Source organism: Oryctolagus cuniculus, chromosome 4 (assembly GCF_051225735.1).
Source record: "Oryctolagus cuniculus isolate XC-2025 breed Fujian yellow rabbit chromosome 4, ASM5122573v1, whole genome shotgun sequence".
Taxonomy (NCBI): Eukaryota; Metazoa; Chordata; class Mammalia; order Lagomorpha; family Leporidae; genus Oryctolagus; species Oryctolagus cuniculus.
Window position 1 is genome coordinate 19,563,832 of NC_142870.1, and position 17,873 is coordinate 19,581,704.

Below are 17,873 nucleotides of genomic sequence, written 5' to 3' on the forward strand. Positions count from 1 at the left end.
CAGTACCAAAAAGACAAATACCATATGGTGCCCCTGATCTGCGGTAACTAATAGAGTACTAAAAAACATAATGTATATGAGTGAAATTGACATTTTGAGATTTGATGATCATTTATAGCCTTGTCTCTACTGTTGAGGGACAGTCAGTGTTTTTTTTCTTTTTATTATGTGTTGAATTCTTTACTTACAATAAGGTTAATCTTATGAGGATAAAATAAACTGAAAGTAGATCACTGAAAAAATTAAAAAGAAAGAATAAGAAAGAAAGGATGAGGGAGAGTGGGAGTGCAGGTGGAAGGGAAGATAGCATGAGAAGCATCCTATGCTCCTAAATCTGTATATATGAAATACATGAAATCTGTTCACTTTAAAAATTTTTTAAAAGGAGTATGCCCAGGCTATCCTTCCTATTTCTGAAGAAGGATAAGGGATCCAAGAACCAGAGCTGAGCAAGCACTATCACCTAGGCAAAGCCATCCTAGATGTTACCAAGACTTGTGCGAGAGCCTACCAAGATCAGCAGAGCCAGCAATGACATTTCACAGCAAATCTATGAATAGAAATAACCCCCATCCTGAGTAGCTGAGCACTACAGAAACACAATCTATATAAACACTTGTTGCCAACACTTAGGTTTGTAGTTGTTTATTAATGAGAATTATTTTAAAAGTTCACTTCTGATAACTCTGATACAGAATAGTTTAAAATTGTTCTCATTTTATTTTAGCACTGTGTCCAATGTATGGAATTTATTTAAAGATTTAGTTATTTATTTATTTGAAATGCAGAGAGACAGAGACAAAAAGAGAGAAAGACCTTCCATCCATTGGATCACTCCCCAAATGCCTGCAATGTCCAGTACTGGGCCAGGCCAAAGCCAGGTGTCTGGAACTGTATCCAGGTCTCCCACAAAGGTGGCAGGGGCCCAGTTACTTGGGCCATCACCCTCTGTTCTGTTAGATGCACTAGCTGGGAGCTGGATCAGAAGCATAGCAGCCATGATTCTAACTCTGCTTTTTATATGGGACATGGACGTTGCTGGCAACAGCTTAACTCACTGCCACAATGCCAGCCCCCAGTTTATAGCCTTCTGAAAGGTTAAGGATTGCTATCCATATCAATATAGGACAAGATATAAGGCTATGATTTTCTGGATTTAATGTACCCCCTAGGACTAGAGGAGGAAGTGATATGGGTTCCAAAGCAGTTTCCAGAACATTTTAGGAAAAAATGAGCTGGAAAATTTTTCCACAATTTCTATCTCTAACCCTACATCTTAACTCCACCCCTTACCTGCCAATCCAGTACTCCCACTCTCCCACCTGAGTCTCCTCCATGATGAATGAGAGGACACCATGATGAGCACATGCAGACAGAGCTTCATGTAAAGATGTCATGAAACTCTCAGAAGATTTATTTACGAATACAACTCCACTCAAGTCCACCCCTTTTGTATATTCAATTAATGCACCATCTATACCCTGTAAAAGGGACAACTAGACTTGGGGGTGACCTTTCTGACCCGCTCTCCTGTTTTCTCTTTGTGGGCAGCCCTCTCTTTCTCTCTGGCCGTCTCATAGACTCCCCCACACTCATGCCTGAATATGTACTCACTCTCTCATTCTAAATAGTTTTCGTTCTCATTATGGTACCTTATCTATATCTCTGTATTGAATTTTCTAGCATGGGGTTAAGGACTTGGAATAAAAACTGAGGAGCACATTTTTACAACAGAACTAGAGAGGCAAACACAACTTTGGCTCTCATAGTGAAAGTTCATTATGATAGATGAGAGCAATTTCTAATTTGCTTCCCAGGCAATCAGCAAGGAAAAAATTCTAAAAAAAAAAAGAAAGAAAGAAATACAGTCTTCCATCAAGTCAGCAAGGCAAAATGGGCTAGAGATAGGAAGGGAAGCTGGAAGCAAGAATGGGTTGGAGGAAGGCATTCCTAATGGAAGGAGCGGTACGTCACTTAAGATTATTTTGGGGCCTCACTCTGGTTAGATTGGCTTACATACAGAAATCAACCAACAACAGATGCTGGCGAGGATGTGGGGAAAAAGGGACACTAATCCATTGTTGGTGGGAATGCAAACTGGTAAAGCCACTACGGAAGACAGTTTGGAGAGTCCTCAGAAACCTGAATGTAGCACTACCACAGGACCCAGCCATCCCACTCCTTGGAATTTACCCAAATGGAATTAAAGGGGAGAAAAAAAGAGCCATTTGCACCTCAATATTTGTTGCAGCTCAATTCCCAATAGCTAAGACGTGGAAGCAACCTAAATGTCCATCAACGGATGACTGGATAAATCAACTATGGGATATGTACTCTATGGAACACTATACAGCAGTAAAAAACAATGAAATCTGGGCATTTACAACAAAATGGAGGAAGCTGGAAAACATCATGCTGAGTGAAATAAGCCAGTCCAAAAGGGACAAATATCATATGTTCTCCCTGATCGATGGCAACTAAACGAGCATCTAAAATGATACCCATTGAAGGGAAATAGACACTATCAGAGACAATGACATAATCAGCCCTTGTCTAGACTGTTGAGGAACAACTTACTATTTTATTCCTTTTAGTATTTTGTTGTTGTTGTTGTTGTTATTGTTGCTCAGTTTGTTCTACTTAATACCACTGGTTGAACTCTGTAATCAATACACAATCATTCTTAGGCATTTAAAAATTAACAGAAAAGTGATCTCTGTAAAATATAGGAGTGGGAATAAGAGAGGGAGGAGATATATAGGTCGGCACAGGCTCACTCGGACTTACCTCCAATGGTGGAGCTAGAAATGAGCCAGGGGATTTCAACTCAGTTTTATCAAGGAGACATGTACCAATGTCAGCGCACTTGGTAAAGTGATAAGTATAAGTACACAACCAATCAAAAAAGATAGGGTAAGTGTCAAAGAGATTTTACAAACAAGACCAGGATAAGCAAATAGTGAAGGACAGAATTAAAAGGGAGAGAATGATCCTGCGGGGGAAGCAGGACACACAGCAGACTCATAGAATGGCAAACACCCAAAACAGCACTCCGGCCTCAGAATCAACCCTTGGGGCATTCGGATTTGGCTAAAAGGCCTATGAGAGTCTCACAGGCATGGAAAGCCACGACACAGTGGCAAAAAACAAACTAAATGAAAGATCCTGGTGAACAAGACCCCAGCAGAAGGATCAGGCCATCAAGGAGGGAGGCACCTTTCTCTGAAGGGAGGAAGGAACCTCCACTGTGATATGGCCTTGACTAAACAAGTTCAGAGTTGGTGAACTCAAGGGGCTTCCACAGCCTAGACAGCTCATGGCAAGAGCCTCAGATGATTGCTGATGCCATAAATAAAAGTGCCAATTGTTAAATCTACAACGGGAGTCACTGGGTACAGGCTCCCCACGTAGGATCTCTGTCCTTAATGTGTTTTACTATGAAACTTAAAAACAACACTACTAGTCAAACAATACCCTATACCTTGTGCGGTTGTGTGAGGGCAGCCTGTTGAAATCCTTGCTTAGTGTATACTAAGTTGATCTTCAGTATATGAAGGTAATTGAAAATGAAACTCAATGAAGGGCGGGATGGGAGAGGGAGTGGGAGAGGGGAGGGCCGCGGGAGGGAGGGAGGTTGGGGGGGGGAGCCACAACAATACAAAAGTTACACTTTGTAAATTCACATTTATTAAATAATAAAAAGAATTTTAAAAAAAGATTATTTGGGGGGACAGCACTGTGGCATAGCATGTAAAGCTGCCACCTCCAGTGCCGGTATCCCATATGGGCACTGGTTCAAGTCCAAGCTGCTCCACTTCTGATCCAGATCTCTGCTACAGCCTGCGAAAGCCGTAGAAGATGGCCCAAGTCCTTGAGCTCCTGTACCCTGGTAGGAGACCTGGAAGAAGCTGCTGGCTCCTGGCTTTGGATCAGTGCAGCTCCGGCCATTGTGACCAACTGGGTAGTGAACCAGCAGATGGAAGACCTCTCTCTTTCTCTCTCTCTGCCTCTCCTTCTCTCTCTCTGTAACTCTGACTTTCAAGTAAATAAATAAAAATATTTAAAAAAAAAGATTCTTTCATAACAAGCAATTCTTGCCAACTTCAGTAAACAAAAGAACTCATTGGAAAGATTCTGGTTAGCTCACAGGAACAAAAAGAAAGCCAATTCAACAGGCCCTGGCAAGGACAAGATAAACGGTTCCCCCTTAGAGCTAAGTAGCAGTGACACGTCTGTTTTGGGTGCTTCCTTTAGAACAAATCAGGCCACACCACCTTGATCTTAAGTGTTTCTCCACTCAGAAGCTAAGCTTTAGCAAGGATCTTCTAAATGGTCTAGAGTCACATGCCTCATCCACCCACACCACTCCTTCTGTGACTAGGGGAAGGAAGGCACCTATCCCAGATCCATGGAATAGGCAGGAAAGATACCCATAAGTATTTTAGGGCAGACAAAAAGTAGACCAAGAGCAAGTGAACAAGTGTTGTAGTCAATGTTCAACAATAAAAGGGAATAACCCGCTTACTTTAGACTGGCCTCTGCTGAGAGGAAGGGAACGGGTCATTTGCATTCAAGGCAGATGTCTCCAAGGTTTCGCCATCTGAGTAAGGCCTGCTCCTCTATTACCTAAAGGAGCTAAACAGCTGGGAGATGTGTCCTTTCTATGAAAGTGTGATTACTTCCTATCACATTTGCCACAGACCCTCAGGATATGGAAAACAACCAAGGGAAAATAGTTACTACAGCCCATGTAGATCTGGACAAAAGCAATTCGTAAGACTGAATTGAATGGATGGAGATTTATATGATCACAGTAGGAATTCTGCATACCCCATCATCCTTTAATGAGTGATGGGTTGAGCACCTCAATGGATTAGAATAAAGATTAAATAAAGGAGGGGAAATCTGAGGCAGGAAATAAAGAAAACTCTTTGCTGGAGTTGTCTCAAGACGAATGAGAATATTCAACTTGAATCTGGCCTCCCAGCTTGCTATGAAAACATTCCTCAGACATCTTGAGAACACACTTTGTGTGGCTATATTTTCTGTCTCTGACTTCCTTTCATTTATTTAATCTTAAATTCACTCCAGTCAAGTCCTCCCCATCACTCTACTTCACTACACTTATCAAGAGCACCTTTCTAAATTCAATACTCAGCCCTCAGTCATCTTCTTGCTTAACCTGTCAGCATTCTTTTGCCCCTTGTTACCTCTCTGACCCCTTTCATTTCTTCCTAATGTATTTTCTTTGCTTCTTATGATTTCTTTTTCTCTTATATCTGCTTTTCCATCTCAGTCTCATTGGTCTATTCTTCTCATTTCCCCACCAACCCAACTGCAGAATGTTCAAGATATCCATCTGTTATAGAAAGAACTGTGTACTCTTAAAATGTGTATGTTGACATCCTACCCCCTGCTGTCTTAGAATGTGACTGTATTTGGAATAGGTCCTATAAAGGAGTAAAGGTTAAATGAAGTCATAATGGAGAGCCTTAATCCAATAGCATGTGTGTTCCTTACAGAAAAGAAAGAGGCATCAAGTATATACATACACAGAGGAAAGGCCATGTCCACAGGAAGAAGGCAGGCACCTTGGTCTCAGACTTCCAAGCTTCAGAATTGTGAGAAAATGTATATTTGTTGTTTCAGCCACCAGTCTGTGGTATTTTGTTACAACAACCCTGGAAGGCTTATCTATTATCTTTATATCGCTCCTCTTTTGTATCTATATATGGTCAGTCTCATACTCTGTGGGGAATTCCATCCAGTTCCAAGATTTAAAATATCATGTTGGCCGGCGCCACTGCTCACTAAGCTAATCCTCCACCTGCGGCGCTGGTACCCCGGGTTCTAGTCCCGGTCGGGGCACCGGATTCTGTCCTGGTTGCTCCTCTTCCAGTCCAGCTCCCCGCTGTGGCCCAGGAGTGCAGTGGAGGATGGCCCAAGTGCTTGGACCCTACACCTGCATGGGAGACCAGGAGGAAGCACCTGTCTCCTGGCTTTGGATAGGTGCAGCGTGCTGGCCACAGCGGCCATCGGGGGGTGAACCAACAGAAAAGGAAGACCTTTCTCTCTTTCTCTCTCTCTCACTGTCTAACTCTGCCTGTCAATAAATAAATAAATAAATAAATAAAATATCATGTAAATACTAGTGATTCTCTGATTTTCATCTCCTGTTCTTACTGTGTTTCTTATTTAAGAACAAACTCATCTCTGCAATCATATTCTTTACTTGAAACCCCCCCCTTGAGAGTAATTAATAGGCAACCTGTATTTATTATGTGGAAAACTGAACTTTGATAGATCCCCTCAAATCTTCCCTTCTTGTCACTTTTCCAGCTTAGCAAATGGCAAGTCCAATTCTTCCAATTTCTCCCCCAGATGTGTCAGAATTGTCCATGACTCCTCACCTCTGTCACACCTCACATCCCATCCATCAGCAAATTCCATCAACTTCAGCTTCAGTGTATATTCAGAGTCAAACGCTTCTCAACACCTCCACTGCTAAGACTCAGGAACAAGCTGCCTTTGTGTGGGGAGCAGGGCCCATCTCCCGTAACATGGCAGGGCCCGTCGCCCGGGAGACAAATAAGTACTAAGACTGTGGACGAATAAATACTGAGGACAAATACTGAGATTACCGAGACTAGACTAAATTACTGAAACTGCTAAGACTAATTCTATGCATCTGATCTCCCATCATATGGCACTGAGAGAGAGTAAACAACTTCTACACAGCTGCCTCACCAATTCGACTAACAAGCTGCAGGAGCTGATCCTGCCCCTGATTGGAGGAGAGCAGCGTGCTCAGCGCGTGGGGAGAGAACGCCAGCAGAGTTGGGATTGGTGGAAGAGGACTGTAAAGGAGGAGAGAGACAACATGCAGGAGGAACATCTGAGCAGCCCCCGAGAGAGCCGGCCGGCGGTGTGCCGCTCCTCCGCGGAAGCAAGGGAAGCGGCAGGGGTGCCACCCCTCCGCGGAGGCGGGGTACTGGCAGCTAACCCGGGAAGGGCCTAGGAAAGAGAACAGCGCAGGGTCCGGTGTTGTTCCTCCACGAGTGGGGGAGTGACACCTTTGTATTTCTCCTGAACTATTGCAACAACTTACTGATATCTGCTTCCAACCTTGTCCTTCTAAGTCTACTCAGTACAGCTATCAAGAACAATCTTTTTGAAGCTGAGATCCTTGTGCTGAAAATTCTCCAGCCATCACCCATCAAACTCATTGTAAATAACAAAGACATCCAAGTCCCTGTGTCAGCTAGCACCTTGTTCCCTCTCTGACCATGTCTCTTTCTCCCCCCACCTCCTCACCTTGCTCAGTCACACTGGTCTGCTCAGCATTCCTAACGCTCCAAGATTGTGCCCACCATGCATGTGGTAATTCCTCAGGTGGAACATTTTTTTTCCTACAGATAGTTACTGGCATGGCCTATGCCCTCACCTTCTTCAGATCTTTATCCAAATGAGAACTTTTCAATTAGGGCTTGCCAGGCCACACAATCAGAACTTGCATCCACCTCTTCCCCAGCCTATTTCTCATCTCCCCTGCATTTTTCTCCTTAGAACCTATAAAGTCAAATATTCTACTTATTTATCGAGCTTATCTTCTGTCTCCTCCACTAGAATGTAGCTCTATGGTGGTCAAAATCCCCCCACAACAGTGCTGCCCAGCACTCGATCAGCACTGATACACAATGGCTAACTTAGGCAACTGAGTGTTCTACAAAGGGAAGGGGATGCACTTAGCATCTTTGGGAAGGAAGGGAAAAGGATGATATCTTCACACAGCAGAAAGTGAAAAAGCTCGGCCATACTTCTTTCATGAAGTGACTAGTCTAACTGATAAGGGTTCTAACTTTATGACTTAATCAATGTCTAAGGGCCCCACCTATTAATACTATCTCATCAGTAAAGAAACTTCAACACTAACACCTGAGTTTTGGAGGTCCATGAACATTCAGACTATAGCAGCAGTGTCATAAAGTCTGCTAATATGATTGTGAATTGTCCATATGTTACTTTAATTCTGTAAGTTTTAACATCACATATTGTGGTATTCTGTTAGGAGAAGTATATGTGTTTATGATTTTTGTGTCATTGCTTTGTAATGACCCTTTTATCACCATATACTATTTTTTGCCCCCAAAAAAAGGTTTGTATTAAAATACACTTTGTCTGATATCAAATATGCCAGTCAAAGAAAAAGATGATATCTTAGTTAATTTAATTAGTTTATTTAATGAATATAAATTTCCAAAGTACAGTTTATGGATTACAATGGCTTCCCCCCCCCCAATAACTTCCCTCCCACCCACAAACCTCCCCTTTCCTGCTACCTCTCCCCTTCCATTCACATCAAGATTCATTTTCGATTCTCTTTATATACAGAAGATCAGTTTAGCATACATTAAGTAAAGATTTCAACAGTTTGCACCCACATAGAAACACAAAGTGAAAAATACTGTTTGAGTACTCGTTATAGCATTAAATCACAATGTACAGCACATTAAGGACAGAGATCCTACATGAGGAGTAAGTGCACAGTGACTCCTGTTGTTGACTTAGCAAATTGACACTCTTGTTTATGGCATCAGTAATCACCCTAGGCTCTTATCATGAGCTGCCAAGGCTATGGAAGCCTTTTGAGTTCACTGACTCTGATCATATTTAGACAAGGTCGTAGTCAGAGTGGAAGTTCTCTTCTCCCTTCAGAGAAAGGTACCTCCTTCTTTGATGACCTGTTCTTTCCACTGGGATCTCACTCATGGAGATCTTTCAGTTAGGTCATTTTTTTTCTGCAGAGTGTCTTGGCTTTCCATGCCTGAAATACTCTCATGGGCTTTTCAGCCAGATTCGCATGCCTTAAGGGCTGATTATGAGGCCAGAGTGCTGTTTAGGACATCTGCCATTCTATGAGTCTGCTGTGTATCTTGCTGGAAGCTGAGTCTAAGAGGCAGAAAGTCAGATAAAGAAGCAAGGGGGAAAAAAGTAGCAAGGGACAGAGAGTCAGATGAAGAAGGAGGAGAAACAGTATACCACACTTTTCTGAGCCCTGCTACAGCCAACAAGCCTGGGATTTTGCCAGAACCTCTAAGAAGTCTAAGTGGAATGCCTAGCAGAATGATCCACCCAAAAGATGGGAGAGTGGAAATTTTGAGAGGTATACCCTGGGGATTTATCCCTCCCCTGTCCCAGCACCTTTGAGCTGCGCCATGCAAGCCAACTGGGAGATGTGTGTGCTGGAGAAGGCATTGGAGTAGAATGCAGAGAGGCACTGGCAAGAGCTTGCAGCAAGATCCTGGTAGAGAGTGAAGAGTCTGAACTTCTACAGACCGGCCTTCAGTGCTGTGGTTGAAATCAGCAGCATTGAAGGAGTGTAATGTGACTTTTCCGCCCGCTCCCCCCTACCCCCGAGGGCCGCTCCGGCTGCACCGCGCTCGCTCTGAGCTCCGGGCTCCTGCCAAGCTAGCGCCGCCGCTGTCGTCTCCTACCAGCCGCCATCATGATTATCTACCGGGACCTCATCAGCCACGATGAGATGTTCTCCGACATCTACAAGATCCGGGAGATCGCGGGCGGACTGTGCCTGGAGGTGGAGGGGAAGATGGTCAGTAGGACAGAGGGTAACATTGATGATTCGCTCATCGGTGGGAATGCCTCCGCCGAAGGCCCGGAGGGCGAAGGTACCGAAAGCACAGTGATCACTGGTGTTGATATTGTCATGAACCATCACCTGCAGGAAACCAGCTTCACAAAAGAAGCCTACAAGAAGTACATCAAAGATTACATGAAATCAATCAAAGGCAAACTTGAAGAACAGAGACCAGAGAGAGTAAAACCTTTTATGACAGGGGCTGCAGAACAAATCAAGCACATCCTTGCTAATTTCAAAAACTACCAGTTCTATATTGGTGAAAACATGAATCCAGATGGCATGGTTGCTCTGCTGGACTACCGTGAGGATGGTGTGACCCCGTTTATGATTTTCTTTAAGGATGGTTTAGAGATGGAAAAATGTTAACAAAGTTGGCAATTTGGATCTATCACTGCTCATCGTAACTGGCTGCTGCTTGTCATCCACACAACACCAGGATTTACAGGAAGTGGGACTGATGTTATCTTGAGCTCCTCACTTATTTTGACCATGATTTACTTCAAGTGGAGGCATTGTTTTTAAGGCAAAAAACATTGTCATGTAGGTTGTCTAAAAATAAAATGCATTTAAATTCATTTGAGAGAATGCCTATTAGTTTAATGTACATTTAAGCTAAATCCATCCTGTAGTGTGTTCCTGGAGAAGCTAAAGCCTGGTTTGTAGACAACTACTAGAAAGTATAAGACTGTCTTCAGATAACTTCTACAGTGAAAACTGCTGGGACTGGAATATAAACTGAGAATCCAAAGTTAAATTCTGAATTACAGTAAAGGGAAAAACCATGCTCATAGCAGTGCCAACATTTGAAGTGGAGCCTTAACACATTTCATCACCTACAACGGAAGTAGCTAACTCTGGAAGAGATTACCAAAAGAATAAAGAGAGACTGATTGAGTTGAAAAAAAAAAAAAAAAAAAAAAAAAAAGGAGTGTAATGTGACACCAGGAGCATCGGTCTAACAGGAGGACAACAAAATAGGAGCATGTCATTTGCAGTTGACTAGCACCTAAAATTTATCATGATTAAAGCAATAATTCCTAATATTTACATAACACTATCACACGTTTGTGTTTCTCAGTTTCCCCAAGCAACAAATACTATGATTATTTGAAGGTTAAAAAAAGAGAAAGGAAAAAGAATACTTCCTATGGAGCTGCCAATATGGCAATTAAACATAAGAAGGTAAAAATAATCAATACAACAATCAGAGATAGCTTTGTCCAACACAATGGCAAAGTTGTTCTCCAGCATCTTATTACTCAGTGGCTCTGAGAATACAATGAAATTACACTCTGGTACACCTGAAGGCAGAAACTGACATACTCCTTCCAGTTTTAAGCTTGAAAATATGCATTAGATATCTTTTTTAAAAACACTATTTCATGCACTTTGACCCTGTGATCCTTTCAAGGGTGAATAGAAAATTTATACACAAAAATATTCATCATAATTTATTTGTAATGTGCAACAGCATGGAATGGTAACATAAAGTACAGTGTATCCATGTTTTTATTCATGGATTTTAAAAATCCATGTTTTAAGGAAAACTCAATGGCAATTGTTAGACAACGCTGCATCATTTAAAACTATTCATGAGCACGTGTTTGCAATGGCAGCTAAGAAACTACTGGGAGTGCCCACATCCTAGATTGGAATTCCTGGCTTTGACTTTAGCTCTGCTTTCAATTCCAGCTTCCTTCAAGTGAAGATCCTGGAAGGGGCCAGGGAATGGCTCAGTTGTTGCATCTCTGCCATCTATGTGGGAATATATTGTGATCCTGGCTCCTAACTTCTGCTCCTGGTCTGGGTTGTTGTGGACATTTGGGAATGAACCAGAAAATGGGAGCTCTCTAACTGTATGTGTGTGTGTGTGTGTCCCCCTCGCAAATAATTTTTTAAAAGTAATAATTTTTAAAAATAAGATAAGCTACTCAGAACATCATAAATTTGGTTTAGGCATAAACATATACATATTTTCAGTATATTATATATTCACTAATATATCTGGATACAAAAAAACTAGGTAGAAGTAATCAATATATTTACATGGGTATGCATTGGTTTCAAAAATGTTTACACAAAAATAAACATTTTAATTCCACTTTTCTATGAACTTTTTTTTTTTTTGGACAGGCAGAGTGGACAGTGAGAGAGAGAAAGACAGAGAGGTCCTTTCTCTCTGTCTTTCTCTCTCTCACTGTCCACTTGTGGCCGGCGCGCTGCGGCCAGCGCACCGCGCTGATCCGATGGCAGGAGCCAGGTGCTTCTCCTGGTCTCCCATGGGGTGCAGGGCCCAAGCACTTGGGCCATCCTCCACTGCACTCCCTGGCCACAGCAGAGAGTTGGCCTGGAAGAGGGGCAACCGGGACAGAATCCGGTGCCCCAACCGGGACTAGAACCGGGTGTGCTGGCGCCGCAAGGCGGAGGATTAGCCTAGTGAGCCACTGCGCCGGCCTCTAGGAACTTTTTTGATCGAGGGGCAGACAACGGAGAGAGCAATGGAGGGAGACAGAGCTCCCATCTGCTGGTTCACTCCCAGAACCTGGAAGTTGTGAACTCAGCCTACATATCCCACATGAGTGGCAGGAACTCAACCACTTGAGCCATCACCATTGCTTCCCAGTTTCTGGATTAGCAGGAAACTGGAGTCAGGAGTATGTAACGAACCCAGGTAATCCAACATGGGATGATTGCACTGTCAAATGCCCAGTCCTCCACAAACTCTTTGAAATGGATTCATAATAGATAATTCTAGACAGTGGTAGTAGGATTGAAAGTACTTTTTATTATGTTTCTATACTGTTATATGTGTGTGTGTATATATATAATTTATTTTCAATTTTATTTGAGAGAGAGGGAGAGAGAGAGAGAAAATGAATCTCCCATATGCTGGTTCATTCTTGAAGCCAGGAACCTAGAACTGCATCCTGGACACCCATGTGGGTAGCAGTGATCTAAGTACTTGAGACGTTATCAGAAATAATGTACAAATTATCAGAAATAAATTATCAGAAAAGTACAAAATATCAGATACCTGAAATTAGAAGCAGATCCATGTTTTGAATCAGGAATTCTGACAGAAGCTGCAAGCATTCCAATTGGTTCCACTGAGCCAAACACCCACCCATATTCAATATAGTTTAAATTTTTAGACATAGATTAAGAAATTATTGCTTTTTTAGATGTATGAGAAAATAAGTACCAGAGTTTCCAAAATTTGTGACCTTTGAGGGGAATCATGATAAAAATCACAATTTTAAAAACTGTAAAAGCTGAATCAGAAATTTATACACAAAGTATTATACCCTATCCTAATGATTTGGCAGTTCTTTGTTTAAAGAAAGAGGACTGCTGAATATTCTGAAGATAAAAAAGATATTGAATAATTTATATTCTTTTCATTTTGGACCCCTTACATTTTTAAAGCAGTGGTTTTGCTGCATTTGGAAAGACCAATGACAAGCCACTCTCAGCTAAAACTGGACTTTACATAAGTCAATATTAAGGAGGGAAGGTGATCTACTGAGTCCCTTCAGAAAAAAAGAAAACTACAGATCACATTGATTGTGAAAATTCTTAAGGGCAAATGAAGAGCAAGACAGCAAACCTATACATTTAGTGCAGATTCTTGCCTCTAGTTAGAACACAGAAATATCCTAACAACTTGGTTTCTGCAAGGTCATGGTGGAGCAGGGATCTGTCTATAAAATTCCTCCAAAGTCAAGCAGGTCACTGAATCAGCCAGGGTTACAGAGTCAGCTGTAAGTACCATTGGGAAGCCAACAACGTCTATCTTTGTGCTGTATGCATCACACAGGAGTACGTCTTTCTTCACTGGAGTTCTTGCCTCTGCTCTGTGCCCACAGTGCCAGCCTGTCCTGTATCTGAACACACCTACCCCCATCCCAGGTGTGCGGTGTGAGGGCTGATTCATCATGGATCATGCTGAATTTCTGATCAGAGCTCAGTCTAATTTTCCAATTATCAATCCATCTGAAGAACTACTTTGCCTTTTAGAAAAAAATTACAGTGGCTGATGGGGCACGAAAATTGGTTATGGAGCTTCCCTTCAGGCAGCCGACTCAGAGCCCCGTCAGAGGCCCTGAGTAAGACAGCAGAATGCCTGTGGTGTTCAGAACTGCAGATGTTGTCCGATCTGGGTGGAAACTGTCTGAGTCAGGTAGGTATTCTGAGTCAGCAACCACCCGTTCTGACTAGTAGTGCCAGTCACTGATGTGTGGAGTCTGTGTGGACAACTTTAGTAACACCTAAGCAACATTCTATTGGATGTGCCAAAAGTGGTAAAAAGGGTGGAATATCATTAAAATGTATTCCTCCTGTCTACCTGAAATTTTAGCCTGGCTTGGTAACCATGGTTAATAACCATATATGGAAGCAGGCATTTAACCTAGCAGCTAAGACACCACATCTCACACTGGAATGCCTGGATTCAGGTCCCAGCTCTGTCTCCTGACTCTACTTCCTGCCAAAGCAGACTCAGGGAAGCAGCGATGACAGCTCAAGTCCTTGGGCTTCTGCCACCCATGTAGAGACATGGATGGAGTCGCTGGCTCCTGCCTCTGGCCCCAGCCTGGCATAGACTATAAAGTTATTTGGGTAGTGAACCAGTGGATAGGAGTTCTCTCTTTCTCTTACAAATTTTTTAAATTTAAAAATAACAATGTACTATACACATGTATACTTCAAAACAGTTCATGAAAAAAATGAAATTAAAGTTTATTTTGGCATAAATAATTTTTGAGATCCACACTTTTTTCATAACACACACTTTCTATGAACTTTCTGAAAACTCCTCATATATGAAAATTGCTAAGACAGTAGGCTTTAAATGTCTTCACCCCCCCCCCCAAAAAAAAAAACAATGAGAATCAGTAGGTGAGGTGATGATTAGGTTGACTGAATCATTCCACAATGCAGACAAGTTCAAAACATCACACTATTTCCCATAAATATATATAACTCTTTTTTGTCAATCAAAAATTTTTAAATTTTTAAAAGGAAAGATGAGAAAAAGAAACAATAAAGAAACCCAGAATCTGAGCTTATGAAAGTGCCTATAGGATTCTATAGAAAGAGGATTTTCAATATTCAACAGATCACCTGCCCCAAAGCTAAGGTATGGACTTCTTTCTGTTACCTCTCATCCTCAGTAATGTTTCAGCTCATACCTGTGAGTGTGCTTGATGGTCTTCATTGGAAGCAACTCATTGAAGAAAAGGATGGGAATTCTTAAATTGCTAAATGAGTCATATCCTGCAGGTCTACTGCAAAACTGGAGACTGTGAACCAGAGAAGATTAGGAAAAATACAAGATACTTTTCTACCTAGGAGCCCTATAAGCTTCTTCTGGTTCTGATCTTCTACTACCAGTGGAAAGGGGCTCTAACCAATCTCATATGATTTTCCAAAAGCAAGCTATATCAAAAAAGGTGTGGGCTACAGAAGCTAAGGTGAATTACTGGTGTCATCTGTGCTACGCTATAGTTTAAGAACGTGTTCAAGATACTGAGTGCTGACCAAGATTTTTCCTAGGCAAGTGACTGAGCAAAAGCCATCTGGTCCAAAACTTCTTTGTTCCTAGTCATTTCACTTATTTACACTTTGTGTAGCAATTATCTATTGAATAACTGAAAGTCCCTTGTCTTGGGCCATGTTGTGGCAGAACGGGATAAGCCACTACTTGTGACTCCAGCACCCCACGTTGAGTGCTGGTTGGAGTCCCTACTACTCAACTTCAGAACTTCCTGTTAATGCACCTGAGAAGGAAGTGGAAGAAGGGTCCCTGTCACTCAAGTTGGAGACCAGGATGGAGTTCCTAGCTCCTGTCTTTGGTCTGGCCCAGGCCTAACTGTTGGGGCCATTTAAGGAATCAAACAGTGGATAGAAAACCTCTATCTCTCCCACTCTCTGTGTTGCTCTGCCTTTCAAATGAATGAATCTAGAGGAGAGAGAGAGAGAGAGAGAGAGAGAGAGAGAGAGAGAGAGAGGAGGAAGAAAGGAAGGAAGGAAAGAAAGAGGGAAGAAGGAAGGCAGCAATCAAGCTGGCCAGTGTTGTGGCTTAGTGCCAGCATCCCATATGGACATTGGTTCGAGTCCTGGCTGCTCTATTTTTTTTTTTTTTTTTTTGACAAGCAGAGTGGACAGTGAGAGAGAGAGACAGAGAGAAAGGTCTTCCTTTTGCCGTTGGTTCACCCTCCAATGGCCGCCACGGCCGGCGTGCTGCGGCCGGCACACCGCGCTGATCTGATAGCAGGAGCCAGGTGCTTATCCTGGTCTCCCATGAGGGTGCAGGGCCCAAGCACTTGGGCCATCCTCCACTGCACACCTGGGCCACAGCAGAGAGCTGGCCTGGAAGAGGGGCAACCAGGACAGAATCCGGCACCCCGACCGGGACTAGAACCCAGTGTGCTGGCGCCGCAAGGCAGAGGATTAGCCTAGTGAGCCGCGGCACTGGCCGGCTGCTCTACTTTTGATCCAACTCATTGCTAATGTGCCTGGGAAAGCAGCAGGAGATGACCCAGGTACTTGGGCCCCTGCATCACGTGGGAAAGCTGGAAGAAGCTGGCTCCTGGCTTTGGCCTGCTCTCCCCAACCCCCCACTCTTGGGGCCATTTGGGGAGTGAAGGCAGGATGAACAGGATAGAAGTCTGGTCTGATAGTCCATTCCCCATTTCCACTCCAAGTAATTGTCCCAGATTGAAATGCTCTCTTCTTAAGGCTTTAAAATTTCTCCTCCTGGTGCATCAACCACAAGACTGAGTCTGCCCAGTCACTTGAAAGGCCCACTGATGGTGGTTGTCGGCACCAGAGACGCTGGGGACAGCAGCACTGGCGGAGGGACTGACCCGGTTTTCTGGGATGCTGGGTGGGTGCCGCACACCAGGCCACCCCAATGGCTCTCTTTTTAAATAAAGATTTACTTACTTATTAGAGAGAGAGAGGAGAGACACATAGAGAGGCCTGCCTTCATTTCAGTCCTTCCACATCATTATTCCAGGTTTGAACTGTGCAGGAAAGACAACTGTCTTATGCAGACTTCAGTTCAGTGCATTTGTAAATACTGCACCTACCAAGGGATTCAACACTGAGAGAATTAAGGTAACCTTGGGAAATTCTACAATAGTCACTTTTCACTTCTGGGATATAGGTGGACAGGAGAAAATTAGGCCACTGTGAAGTCTTATACGAGACACACAGATGGCATTGTGTTTGTTGTAGACTCAGTTGATGTTGAAAGGATGGAAGAAGTAAAAACTGAACTTCATAAAATAACAAGGATATCAGAAAATCAAGGAGTCCCTATACTTATAGTTGCCAGCAAACAAGACCTAAAGAACTCACTGTCTCTCTCCGAAATTGAGAAATTGTTAGCAACAGATGAATTGAGCTCATCAACTCTACTGCATTTGCCGCCTACCTGTGCAATCATAGGAGGTGGACTGAAGGAAGGACTTGAGAAACTGCATGATATGATAATTAAAAGGGGAAAAATGTTGTGACAACAGAAAAGGGAAAGATGAATCCCAGTACCTTTTATATCTATATGGAGTAGATTTCTGCAGGCTGATTTTGACAAATGGAAGTATTCTACAACCTGGTTTGCCTGTCTGCCCTCCTGCTTGCTATTTAAGGCTCTGTTTTGTTGAACAATCAGATGTCCAACTCCGTTGCCTTGTGGAAGAAGAATAAATGCAAAGTGGTCTCTTTCTCCCTTCCCCACAAATCTTTTGGTACTACCGTTTGGGGAAGCTAAGTAAGGATAGTAAACTGACCAGAAAATAGTTGTGGAAATTGACCCAAAGTTAGAAAGTTTTTGTGCTTAGTGTTTTGTGCTCATATCCTTTTGGGAAAAGTCTTTGCAAGGAAATTGCATTCAAGGCTGTGTATGTTAAGATGAAAAGCAAATGAATGGAAATGTTAAAGTAGATGAATAAACCCATGGTTATATTGGTCACATTGGCGCAATCAGTCCTTTTTTGATGTAAGGAATGAGAAGGAAGGATTTGCTTTTTCAAAGTTTTGGCCAAATGATATTTTGATATTTTCTAGAATCTCATCCTATATCTTAATTCTAGATTACATTAAGTTGACCTAACTTTAATAAACAAGTAGATATTCCAGTGCAAGAATTAATTTTCCTAACTAAACTTGTTTTGCTGTGTAGTCGCTTTAGAAATAGCTATGGATCTTTTTA

At 42.6% G+C, this 17,873-nt stretch overlaps 1 protein-coding gene and 1 pseudogene across 1 annotated transcript; both read left to right on the forward strand.

Annotated features, from left to right (window-relative positions):
• Positions 1-9,389: 9,389 nt before the first annotated feature.
• Positions 9,390-10,556, forward strand: LOC100008854 (tumor protein, translationally-controlled 1). Its single transcript, NM_001082129.2, is given in 1 exon segment — positions 9,390-10,556. A coding segment is annotated over 1 exon segment (519 nt). The 5' UTR covers positions 9,390-9,505; the 3' UTR covers positions 10,025-10,556.
• Positions 10,557-13,694: 3,138 nt separating this feature from the next.
• LOC127489845 (ADP-ribosylation factor-like protein 4A) lies at positions 13,695-17,199 on the forward strand (annotated as a pseudogene).
• Positions 17,200-17,873: the final 674 nt, after the last annotated feature.